General features: G+C 42.4%; 1 protein-coding gene across 5 annotated transcripts in view; it reads left to right on the top strand.

The window, feature by feature from the left end:
• LOC110489259 (dyslexia-associated protein KIAA0319-like protein) overlaps window positions 1–13,434 on the top strand; it is a 35,904-nt gene that overhangs the window by 5,879 nt on the left and 16,591 nt on the right. For 2 of the 5 annotated variants that reach the window (XM_036971716.1, XM_036971720.1), the window contains exons 1-3: window positions 3,833–3,984; window positions 8,513–8,679; window positions 9,354–9,485. In XM_036971716.1, the coding sequence (XP_036827611.1) occupies window positions 9,374–9,485 (112 nt within the window). In that variant the 5' untranslated portion in view covers window positions 3,833–3,984; window positions 8,513–8,679; window positions 9,354–9,373. Of the gene's footprint in view, window positions 1–3,832; window positions 3,985–4,405; window positions 5,065–5,679; window positions 5,701–8,512; window positions 8,680–9,353; window positions 9,486–13,434 lie in introns of those variants that run through there. The other 3 variants (XM_036971717.1, XM_036971719.1, XM_036971718.1) reach the window with 3 other exon arrangements.

Below are 13,434 nucleotides of genomic sequence, written 5' to 3'. Positions count from 1 at the left end.
TGAGTTGCATCCAAAGAACACCATACCTACTGTGAAGCATGGGGATGGAAACATCATGCTTTTGGGCTGTTTTTCTGCAAAGGGACCAGGACGACTGATCCGTGTAAAGGAAAGAATGAATGGGGCCATGTATCGTGAGATTTTGAGTGAAAACCTCCTTCCATCAGCAAGGGCATTGAAGATGAAATGTGGCTGGGTCTTTCAGCATGACAATGATCTCAAACACACCGCCCGGGCAACGAAGGAGTGACTTCGTAAGAAGCATTTCAAGGTCCTGGAGTGGCCTAGCCAGTCTCCAGATCTCAACCTCATAGAAAATCTTTGGAGGGAGTTGAAAGTCCATGTTTTGCCCAGCAACAGCCCCAAAACATCACTGCTCTAGAGGAGATCTGCATGGGGGAATGGGCCAAAATACCAGCAACAGTGTGTGAAAACCTTGTGAAGACTTACAGAAAACATTTGACCTCTGTTATATACCCTTTGTTGGCAATGACAAAGTATTGAGATAAACTTTTGTTATTGACCAAATACTTATTTTCCACCATAATTTGCAAATAAATTCATTAAAAATCCTACAATGTGATTTTCTGGCTGGCAACTACGACCGCAGAGCGCCACCCGAACGGGAAGGGGAGCCACCTTCGGTAGGAGTGGTGACAGTGAGGTATTGTTTGTTTTGTTACATGGTCTATTAGGAGCTCTGTTTATTTCTGTATTTCTCTGCCTGTACTGTTACAGGCAGAGGTTGGAGCCCCTTTTGGAGCCCCTGTGTATGACCTTCTGCCTGTCCCTGGACCCAGCTACCTGCTTCCTCCTGTGGTCCTTTGCTAATAAACCCTGCTGCGCCCTGCGCTTGAAACCAGCGCTCTGTCTCCCATCGTATTCATTACACTTGGGAAACTTTAATGCTGCAGACATTGGTTAGTACACTTCTACAGATCTGTGCCTCGACACATTCCTGTCTCTGTGCTCTACGGACAATTCATTCAACCTCATGGCTTTGTTTTTGCTCTGACATGCACTGTCAATTGTGGGACCTTATATAGACAGGTGCGTGGCTTACCAAATCATGTCCAGTCAATTGGATTTACCACAGGTGGACTCCAATCAAGTTGTAGAAACACCTCAAGGATGATCAATGGAAACAGGATGCACCTGAGCTCAATTTCGAGTCACATAGCAAAGGGTCTGAATACTTATGTAAAACAGGTACTTCTGTTTTTAATGTTGTATAAATTTGCAAACATTTCTAAACCTGTTTTCGCTTCGTCATTGTTTGTAGATTGATGAGGGAAAATGTATTTAATCCATTTTAGAAAATGTCTGTAATGTAACAAAATGTGGAAAAAGAGGTCTGAATACTTTCTGAATGCACTTTACTTTTTACAAGAACCGGAGCACATGACTTGACAAGTCGTTTACAGTTTTTGACAAATCACAAAGCAAATAAAATGTTATCACCTCACATATCATCACCCCGAATACAATCCTACTGCCTAGCCTAACCGTGCGAAAGCTAAACAACGTTGCCAGGATTGGATGAAGCCATTTTAGGGGAGTTTGTGAGGGGGTTCATTTAATTTTTTAATTTTCAAGTCCATGGTTGAGTAAAAATGGGGGAAGGTATCATGGGGGGATATGATGCAGGAAATATTACTATGATGGGGATTCATTAATAAATGGGGGGAAAACACAGGAGAAGTTTACAAGTTAATTAAAAATAAAACCCCTGAAAGGAGATTTCTGAGCTAGCAACCCTGAGGTACCATAGTTACAATCTGATGCTGCGTTCAAAACAACTGGGAACTCTGAAAAAAACGAGGTCTGACTGGAAAAATGGTTTTGAACTGTCATCCAACTCGGAATTCCAACAAGATAGCTGACTTCTTGATTTTACCTATTTTTCTGAGTTTCTAGTTGTCTTAAGTACCATATGTCACAGGTCAGGTTTTCTTCCTTGAGTGTACTACCCGAGGTTGCCACTGGAGAGCACCCTTGGGTTACTTCCAGTATCCAGGTGACCCTGATTGGGCTTATTGGGATCACCTGCTCAGGTCTCATGTTTTGTTCAGTGTTCTCTTGCTTTGTTGTTTTGTTATGAAGAGCTTAAGTAAATATTCTGGATTTACCCTTACCTCCGTCTGCTGTGTTTCTCTTCGCCTGGGTCAGAGTTCATACTAGCATTAATGTCACACCATAAGTCAGTTGAGTGAGAGGATAAGTTCATTAGAGTTAACTGCACCTCAGATTGCAGCCCAAATAAATGTTCAAGTAAGAGACACATCTCAACATCAACTCTTCAGAAGAGACTCCGTGAATCATGCCTTCATAGTCGAATTGCTGCAAAGAAACCACTACTAAAGGACACCAAAAAGAAGAGACTTGCTTGGGCCAAGAAACACGAGCAATGGACAATAGACCGGTGGAAATCAGTCCTTTGATCCAAATTTGAGATTTTTGGTTGCAACCGCTGGGTCTTTGTGTGACGCAGAGTAGGTGAATGGATGATCTCTGCATGTGTGGTTCCCATCGTGAAGCATGGAGGAGGAGGTGTGATGGTGTGGGGGTGCTTTGTTGGTTTCATAGTTTTTACAATGTAGAAAATAGAAAAAATAAAGAAAAACCGTTGAATGAGTAGGTGTGTCCATACTTTTGACTTGTACTGTACATACATATATACAAACATACATACAAACATATATACAGTATGCTACAGTAGAAACGACAACACGATATACAGAAAATAAGGCACTTATTATTTGTAAGTGTAACCGATGTGAAATGGCAAGCAAGTTCGAGGGGTGCTCGCTAATAGCGTTTCAATCTGTGACGTCACTCGCTCAGACCTTGAAGTAGTTGTTTCCCTTGCTCTGCAAGGGCTGTGGCATTTGGGCCGATGGGTAATGATGCTTTGTGGGAGGCGTTTGTAGATGTGTGCAGAGGGTCCCTGGTTCGAGTCCAGGTAGGGGCGAGGAGAGGGACGGAAGCTATACTGTTACATAAGGAAAACAACAATGAAGGCAATGCAGTCACCAGCCAGAAAATGTGCCATGGGGAAAAAGTTAGTACAAGGCCTGTTCTGCCAAGAGATGCGCAAATGTCTGCATATTAGATATGGGAAACACTGGGGAAGTGCTTGGGCTCTTGTCAAATAGGGAAGTTGGTCTGGTTCAGTTAAGCCTCAAAAATAAATTTACCACAACAGTGAAATTGGCTACTTATGTGAATTAATGAGGCCGGACACAGCTCAATTCAAACTGTTATTAGAAAATAAAACTTGACAAGTTTTTGTTTGAGGGCAGCACAGGTTAACTGTCCTGTTGCATAACAATCACATTTTGGAACAGTAATTGCATTCTCACATCACATGCATTAAAAAAACTAATGCTGGGGCAACCGTTCGATATATTTGGAATTCATGTGTGAAAAAATTACAGTAAAGTTTGTAATAGGCTTAAAATACAAAAATATCAAAACAACGTTCTATGGCTAGCGCTCACTGTTGCCCCTATTGGCCAGATTTCACGTCATCTCTGATATCCTCAGACATGGATGATGGATGTCTAATACTGACTTGTATCACGGGTGATCTGGCTGCAAAATGAGCAGAGATGCTCCTCTGGGTGTAACTGTAGATTTGGAAACTAGAAGAGCTCTTGAGTAGAATGGATCCCCCTTTTATTGCGACACAACATAGTGTGTAGCCTAAAGTGCGATATGTATGTCCAATATGAAAAAAATATTGGATTTAAGAGGATTTTCCACAATAACTAATGTTCTATTATTTTCGCCCTAACTATTAATTTACTAAGGAATGATATCTTATTCTGAAGGATTCCAAAAATCCGTGACCCGGAAGTACTTAGTTATTCTTGCCTGTTGTGACAGTGGTGTAAGGAAGCGCTGACCCAAACAGTGAACAGCGAGCAACGACGACGTATCCTAGCTCAAACACAGAAAGCGAAACATTTAATACGACGACTGGTGAGTGTATAATTTTCGGCTGTCATACATAAACTGCATGCATTCGATCAGTGAGTGGGCTAATAATACCAGGTTCCAAAGCCACACCAGTATAAACAGCTGGTGCCTGGACGGGGTGGTCATTCGAGGATTATACCGAGATATATGACATTTTACACCTGTCATGTTGAATATCAATAACATAAGTATTTAAGCATGATTATAATGGAAGAATCGCATAAATCATTGTCGGTGTTTCCACTGCGCAACCTTGCCTACTGATGTCGACTGTGAGGACGGTTTTTAGAGATGATTTGCTTGCTTAGCCAATGGCTATGTTCAGCTTGTTAAAACAACAAACTTGGCTACCTTTTCTTATGGGTCATACATCTAGGCTACTCATGCATCTTCATGATTATTATAATTTGTTTTTCGTTTGCAGGGTTTCAAATGGAAATGTCGATTAAATATATGAACGTGTCTTCATTTGAAACGAGGCAGTGCAAAAGACATTCAGTAATCCGAGAAAGTGCTCCTCTGAACTGTCTGTCGACAGCAGCCAACCGAGGATTTACTGGTGTGTTTTTGATTAGCCTTGCTGAGAGAAGGGGAGGTGGAAGAAAAATCGGATCGGATCTGAAGTTTACCATCGCAGAGATCCTTGTCTGCGTTTTTTCTCATTGGAACTTGCTTCTAAAAGACGGTGACGGTGGTGGCATCCCAGTGACCGAGTCACATGGCAGAGCGAGCGCAGTTGTGCGGGCACCACGTCACTACTGGTCTCAAGCCACTGCGCTGCCAAAATGCAAATGCGGTTATAATTTAGAATAACTGACAGACAAGTGTGTTTTTTTTTTATTTTTACTTTCACCTGTTTGTCTTATATGAAAGGAACTTAAATTAACTGGAAACAAAGCCAATTGGGCTTCTAAACGCCGTAAACAACTTATAAAAGCCAGGCTTTTGTGACATCCGTCTTTGCAGTCGGCCTCTTTATCAGGATAACGTTACAGGAGTTGATAAGACTGAGGCGGATGGAAGTGTGGCATGATCTGCGTGCTGGAATGCGGATCCGACTAGGAATTGACGTCTATCATGCAGGTTTGTTAGTCATGTTTAGTAAGTGGACGCTTAATATTAAATGACTTAATAGCTCAGCAGTTGCCGCATACTCTCACTTAGATAATTAGTCAGAAACGGCTGTGAATGTGAGAGAGCCTATGTCCAATGCCATGGCAATGCACTCTACTCCAGCCCGAACTAAATGTTCTCATGCTGATCTGTTTAGTTTTTTTTTCTCCCCTGGACCTCCTGCAAGAACTTTCTGAGGAATTGTGAAGTTAAAAATAGTAGTCTACTGCTATTCTCCTTGGGGTAGATTTTCAGCATGTGGCAAGCATTCTGCCTTCTGTAATTCGATAGCAGTATTATAGATAGAATTCGACACCGCTTTGAGTTGCTGGAATGAATCCATTCTCATAAGGCAAACGTTTTCAGTCCCACCAGGCAAACCTGTGGGACCAACTGTTGCTGCCATGTTATTCTGACATACTTGTTATTGTGTCTCAAGCTAAGCTTTGTACTTACTAGGAGAAGGCCACAGTAAGTGCTGGAAATCACTTCCAAAGCAAAATATGGGTATGAAAATGCGGTGTTATTTTGGTCAGAAAAGTCAGCCCCGTCTTAAAGCTGCCGCTGAACGTTTTGAGGATGCTCGTACTTTTGTGTCCACTACCGGTAAGTCGCTGTCTATCTTAACTTATCTGAAATGCAATTTCCTGTCAGCTCAATTGAAATTCTGTGGACTCCAGAAAGACTTCCTACTGTAGTTGGGCAATTCCACGATAATGGAATTTCACTGACACTAAGATGTTTCACTTCAAATGTATGCCAAATCAAAACCATTGATTTTGAAGTTTTAACAAACCTTACAACTCTATGCACAAGGACAACTTATCAATTTACACTGAACGTTTTACAAAAACACATTCTGGAAGAACTGTGCAGATGCAAAGTTTGGTAACAGAATTTCAATAAAATCTTCCTCTGTTTTTTATGTGACTACTAAAACGGAATTTCATCATGGGTCCCAGATCTGGGCTACACAGAAATGCATAATTATGGGTGTGAATATCATTCTCTTCATGGTGATGTATCCTGAATAGGTACACAAAAGTATAAATATGAAATATCCTCCTTTGCATATTTGCGTATTATTCTACCACTGGCTATTATTTGAATGATCATAGACGACTGTTTTTCAAGTTTGGACATTCATAGTACAGCTCGGTAGAGTATAGAGCAGGGGTCTTAAACCTTTTATTCCCAGGGACCCCCTCCCAGGCAAACCGGCAACCCAGGGAGCGCCATCATACGTTAGAAAAATCATTTTTAGCAGGTGAATGATAATGGCAATGAGAAGTAATCAACAATTAAAAATAATCGTTTTGGTAGATCATTTTTCATTATTTTGACCTCCCCACATTAGGATTGGAAGAGAGCCTATTAGCTAGAAGGTTACTCCAAACACATTTTCACATTCAAGAACAGCTGTTTTGGCTAGCCATGTGTTGTCAAAAATGTATGTTTAAGTCAAGAAAACGTATCGGCAGCCAGTAGAACATGCCACACTGGGTGCTTTTTCAAAACCTGTGTCAGATACTCCAGTGAGTGTAATTTCCTCAACATTAGGAGTTGAGAAATCAAGTTGACATCATTGTAAATAAGATTTTCCTCTTTTACTGCAGGTATGTTGTGATATCAAACAAATCAGGCATGTCATTTTTCTATTAATAGTAAACGATTATTTACTTAACCAACTAGCATATTTCTGTCCTGCTAATGCTGTTTTTTATGGTCTCCGCTCAAGTTAACTGCAGCTAATCTGAGCGTATGGTCACTAGAGATGGCTTGAGCTGACAAATGAGTTAGACTGCATTACATAGGCAAGATGTGGTGGGTGTAACAGAGATAGAGAGAGCCAGGAGGAGTTTAGAACAATTCCTCATTGTCTCTAAATAATCCTTGCACCTGGGAAACTTAGCCAGGGAGGGGTTAAGACAATACCCACGTGCAAGTAACGACAGGATGAACCCAGAGTGGCTTATCATGCTCCTTGGTCTGCACGAGGGGGTTGAACCAACCATGACTGAGCGTTGTTAGTGTCAGCTATATATAGGACTCTGCATTTGTGTAAAGGTTAGGTTACTCGGTCCAACACTCAAGGGTGGGGGGGGGGGTCGACCAGCCTCATTATTGCAATAATCAATCAAAATTAAATAAAGATTGTCATTCTTTCAAACAATCTCTCTCAGTACTGAATTAACAACGACAATGTAATTAAATATCTGTTTATTCTGTTGCTGGTGATATTCATAAAAACATTGCAAAAATATATTTTGGCGGACCCACTGCAGTACCTCTGCGAAACCTCTAAGGTGCCATGGACCCCCGGTTGAATACCCCTGCAGTAGAGTACAGTTTTTGGTAACGGAATTTCAAGGCACAGAGAAATGTTTTTTAAATATATGTTTTGATAGTGGTCTTTACTTCAACATGAATGTGTTTCGATGTATTTCTAATACCTTTTTTAAAGCGGCAATCAGCAGTTGAAACAATAACAAAGCATTTTCCACGCCCCTGTTTCAGTAAAAAGTTGAGGGGTGGGGCTGGAGGAATGTAACCACTCTCAAATGCATAGACAGAGGTATGGGTGCTGAGGTAAGGACTGACCATCCATGTTATCAAAATTATAGTTTTAACCTTGTTTTGAGTGAGTGTTTGCAAACAGCTCGTACCCCTGCACATTGATCTGGTACTCCCTGTATATAGCTTCATTCTTGTGTATTTTATTCCTCTTGTGTTAGATAATAATGTTAAGTCTGCGTCATTGGGAAGCTAGCATTTCACGGTAAAGTCTACACCTGTTCTATTTACTGCATGTGACAAACATATTTAATTTCTAAAAATCGTGTTGTTACACGTGGTCTGCCACTGCGAGGACGATCAGCTGTCCGTCCTGTCTCCCTGTAGTGCTTTCTTAGGCGTCTCACAGTACGGACATTGCAATTTATTGCCCTGGCCACATCTGCAGTCCTAATGCCCCCTTGCAGCATGCCTAAGGCACATTCACGCAGATGAGCAGGGACCCAGGCATCTTTCTTTTGGAGTTTTTCAGAGTCGGCAGAAAGGCCTCTTTAGTGTCCTAAGTTTTCATAACTGTGACCTTAATTGCCTACCGTCTGTAAACTGTTAGTGTCTTAATGACCGTACTAATTACCATTATAAAATGCAGTCCACCTCACCATTTACAATAAACAGTGTTTGGAAGAAGAGTGCATGAAAGTGAAGGCTTATGCCAGTGGGTGAATAGTTGACATATAGAAATAACACAGACAACACCTGTCACTCAAATATTTAACAATGCTCATTATTCTCCTAAACAGAATTTCTGTTAAACCAAAGCCTGTTACAAGTGCTTAATAGAACAGCCGCACGTTACGACATTCTAGAACATCTCAGGTGAAACCCTCCCCCCTTCCTCCGCCAGGTTGCTCGCTAGTCTGCCAGGGGGAGTGTCATGTTGAAGCTGCTCTTCCACAAAGTGCTGGTGTTGACCTGTCTTCACCATTCACCTCACTGTACCTCCCTTCCAACGTAAGCTAACTCCAGCTGCTCTCAGTCGCCACCCTCTTCCACCACTTGGCCCGGAGAAAGGTAAATCTACTGTACTATAAACATTTCTGTGGCCTTAACGCACCCAATTGTATTTGATCACCTGCTGTACTGTCTGACTCATTTAATGTCCGGAAATTATACAATGTGTACAATAGTCTTAGCTAGGATTGACATTAAGGGTTGTCGTATTGCTTGAGATAAGTGAACTGAGCAGTAACACAAGTTGAGCCTGCTCTAAGGCTGCCCCTTTGAGCAGGTGGGGAAAAAATACATGTGAAAACCACCTACCAAGAATTCCAGTAGCTTAAACTCCATCTTTCTGGTTCCTCCCCATTGTTTAAGTAAAAGATAGACAATTTATGCCAGCGGAGCCTGCTCTGAGATTCTGTTAACTGAAAACAACCAAAAATAAAGAATTTCAGTACTGATCTTTCTGATTCTTCCGCCATGTTTAGGTGAAAGGCAGGCAATGTAAGCACTTCTGCGTGGAAATAGCCAATTTACATTTTCGTGCATATTATCGTAGTCTTCGGGGCAGCCGAAGTGCTGGTGCTTGTGTTGAATTACACCAAGGTAGTGTGATGTTATAGCCTGGAAATCAAGACTGAATCATGCTATGCTTTACTATTGTTTCACTGTTGAGCGGGATTTCAGTCTGGATTTCCAGGCTAGGAATGTGACACAATCCCGACAACTGTTTCTGTTCTGTCCAGGTCTTTGGTCCTCGTGGAAAATGTCCTATGCATACCAGAACCTGTTCAGCTGGAGTCGACCTCGATTGACCCGACCGCGGCATCTCCTCTTCCTTTTACTGGGCTTCTTGTGCTACTTAGTTCCTCCCACAGGTAAAATGCACCGATACATTTATCTGGAAATATTCACGGTTTCATGGTTGTCCAAGATGTAAGAATGAATGAGATGTATTCCTTGATTTGATTGTTTTGTTGTACTCACCATACACTTGATTGAATCTAAGACATTAAAACATGAATACCGTTGTCTTAACAATAGATGCTTGCCTTTATTACTTTGGGTGTGCCTTACACCTTGGCATATCTTTACTTTGTGTGTGTGTCTTTCCTTTCTGTGTTTATCGGGTTGTTAGTAATTGTTTATACTGTCTGTTGGTTCTGAGGCGTGTATGCATATTTCGGTGGTGGCTCACTACGAATGGCTGTTTTTCCAGTGTGGAAGCCACAAGGCATGGTGAGTTACAATGTAGGCCGGACAATCGGTCCTCTGTGAGTCCGTGTCGCTCGGGTAGGAGGGGAATGACTAAACAGAGGTCGAAAGGCTCCATTCTCTAAAAGAAAGCAAAGGGGCCCAATCGCTGCAAGCAGTGTTACACAGAGTTTAGGTTACACCCACATCCCATAATATTCAGCTCCGGAGCTATGGCAACAATAACCATGGGAATAGCTGCGCTGTCAGTGAGTGTCTGAGTCTGTGATGGTTGGTGTCAAGTCTTGTCTAGAGACACACTCATCCTGCCTTTTTTGTTTGTGTTCTTGAAGCCCTTTGACCTTTTGACCGTGGTGATAATAAGGCCTAATCACCGTCTTGTCAGGGAAAGGCCTCATTTCCCTTTACCGCTGTGACTTGATTGAGCAGTTGAGCTTCATGCATGTCTGGAGCATTACTGAATGTTAAGAGATTGCATTTGCGAGGTACACATGGCTATAGAGAGATGACATAGAAGGCTAAAGCTTGTTACAAGTAAGGGTAATTAATGTCAATGACACAACATCTATGCCCTAAATCAGTGGGGCGCAAAACCAGTGTCGGCTGCTTTTCTCATCTGCCTAGCACATTCATGTCTGATTGCTCTCGGACTGCACACACCTAGCTTCCCAGAGCTAAGAAAGAAGGGTCTCAAATCTAAACATTCAGGGCCCTAATCAATGTTCCCTTTAATTTCTTTTGACACTGAGCAAATTTCATGTCTGCTGAGCGCAAACTTTAACATTGTGAAAATGCTGTGCAACTTCCAGCATGTGTTTACTGTGAACACCTGAGGCTGTACCTACTTTAAGTTACAGTTTTAACAGTGGCCAAGTAGGTTACTGTGGCTATTTGATCATAAAAGAGGCCTACCGGTGTGGTCTGCCATCAAAAACAATGAAGAAAATGCATCTCGTAATATTTTAACATGGAAATAGCTATTCTATCATTCAAGTCTACAGTAGCAGCTAATATATTGTGTTCAGTGTAGGCCTACATTCCATGAGACTTTTGAAAATAACGTCCAGGGCTTGACATTAACCTGTTTATCCACTTGTCCTTCAAACAAGGTGGTGACTGAAAATGTTGATGTGTTTGATGCAAGAAACCACTTTACAAAATACAATGTATTATTATTCCCATACCATTATTACAGAGAATAGGCCAAATTATAATACCCTCTGCCTATTGGCTACTCAAAATACAACACTGCCCCTTTTAAGACAACCAAATGCTCTCTAGAAATAGAAATGTACATGTTTTGTGCCCTTGTAGGAAGCAATCGCTCCCCTATTTCTGATTATAGATAATCTAACTGGGCTAATAACTCAACTAGCAAAGGATATGAACAAAATGTGCACACGTGGCTACATGCTGCTCTCACTTTGATCTCAAAACAAGTGCATCTACTCTCGACCACTCATGCTGTAAACACAGTCCAGGTGAAAGTAAATGGCAGAGATCCATATATGGCAATGGTCTATTTGCATATAGGCCTACTGCAGCTCTGATTGTTTATGCCTCACCTCTCTGTGTACAGTACGGCCTGAGTAGTGCGTGTCAATGCAATAGACTCCTACTCAGATGCGTTATGCCCACAACAAAATATATTGCGTAGTTGGTTTTGTTTCGGTATGTTGCATTGAAAGTGACTTAATATTCCGTTGATTTGATCACATTTTCCACAGTAAAGGGAATCGTTGAGTGTTAACAGGGAAAACTCTAGAACAGTGGTCACCAACCTTTTCTGAGTCAAAATCACTGAGTTAACATGCAAGCCGAGATCTACCGTTTAGATTTTTTTTCGTGACTTACAAAACCTAAGCCTATGCAACATTAACCAATTAAAAACAGTACTGTAGCAATGAGTTTTGTGAAGTAAGCTATAGGCCCAATACAGTATTTGTGCATATTGGCTTTGCTTGAATTGCCCTGCCAATGCATTGTTGGCCATTTTTCTGTTTTATTGTATTTCAAAATTTGAGGTAGGCTATATGATCACACCGGTAATAGATCCGCTGTTGTATTACTTGTGAGGCACAGCTGAGTGAGCACACATTTAAATCATTTGCTTTTTATTTGTATTTTACTGAGCTGATGGTGCCTGCATCTGAGGGTCAGTCTCAGTGGAGGGAGAGAGCAGCAGACTGAGGGTCAGTCTCAGTGGAGGGAGAGAGTAGCAGACAGAGTCAGTCTCAGTGGAGGGAGAGAGCAGCAGACTGAGGGTCAGTCTCAGTGGAGGGAGAGAGCAGCAGACTGAGGGTCAGTCTCAGTGGAGGGAGAGAGCAGCAGACTGAGGGTCAGTCTCAGCGGAGGGAGAGAGCAGCAGACTAACGGTCAGTCTCAGTGGAGGGAGAGAGCAGCAGACTGAGGGTCAGTCTCAGCGGAGGGAGAGAGCAGCAGACTAACGGTCAGTCTCAGTGGAGGGAGAGAGTAGCAGACAGTCAGTCTCAGTGGAGGGAGAGCGCAGCAGACAGAGTCAGTCTCAGTGGCGGGAGAGAGCAGCAGACTAACGGTCAGTCTCAGTGGAGGGAGAGAGCAGCAGACTAACGGTCAGTCTCAGCGGAGGGAGAGAGCAGCAGACTGAGGGTCAGTCTCAGCGGAGGGAGAGAGCAGAAGACACCGTCTTCCAGCTGATGGGGCGACTCGCGTCTCACCGCATTATTACTGCCTCACGCACAAATTCATGTTACTCCTATGAATAGAGAAAGTGAAATATTAAATCGATATTAAATAAGACCCAAGCCACTAATAAGAAAAACAACAACGCAAGCTTATAGATACACTTTCCTACTCATTCATTACTGCTTGTTGTGGTGCTGAGTGGAAATAGGAAGAATGATCATTTTAGGCCTTATAAAAGTGTTGAATACAAAGTGTATTCAACACTCAGTCAGTGCTGAGTAAGAACTTAAACATGAACTCATTCATAATAACAGCATCTCTTTGCTGTATTCGTTGACAGTCTCTCTCTAGTCATGGTTTTAAACGTTTTGAAATCTCACAGTATCAACTTTGCTGTAGATTTCTTTTATGTCTGCTACTTTACTGCAGACATGGTCGTCTGAGCCATACGATTGGCCAGCGGTAGGCCTATAGTGCACTTGATTTGCTCTCTGGGCCAGCCGGGAAGGCAGAGTTTTTACCTTCAGACACATGAAATGGTTCAAAAGGGCAACAGTTCACCTACCCGGCATGCAGGGCCGGTGAATCAGGTGCACCTACCGCCAACAGCCTGTGAAGAATAAAACAAAATAGGAACACAAGGCTTTATAATTGGTTTTTACAGAATGTTTGACTAGGAATGCCTTGGAGATCGACCGGTTGGTGACCACTGCTCTAGAAAGTTGAGTGAAGTTCAATCTCGTGCTTCTCTCTGTGGGCTGATATTTCTACACGGCAGTCTCGGGGCTACTGCTCGCAAGCACCCAGCTTAGAGGGAACATTGGCCCCAAGTACCCACAGAAAATACCAATCCCTGTCCCAGATGGCAAAGTCACTGATCGCGTCTTCTTTATATCCCATAGACCGGCGCACAATTGGCCCAGCGTCGTCCGGGTTTGGCCGGGGTAG

The sequence above is a fragment of the Oncorhynchus mykiss genome, chromosome 32 (genome assembly GCF_013265735.2).
Source record: "Oncorhynchus mykiss isolate Arlee chromosome 32, USDA_OmykA_1.1, whole genome shotgun sequence".
In the NCBI taxonomy this organism is placed as follows: Eukaryota; Metazoa; Chordata; class Actinopteri; order Salmoniformes; family Salmonidae; genus Oncorhynchus; species Oncorhynchus mykiss.
The sequence above is the reverse complement of the archived record's forward strand: the minus strand, read 5'-3'. Positions and strand labels throughout refer to the sequence as shown.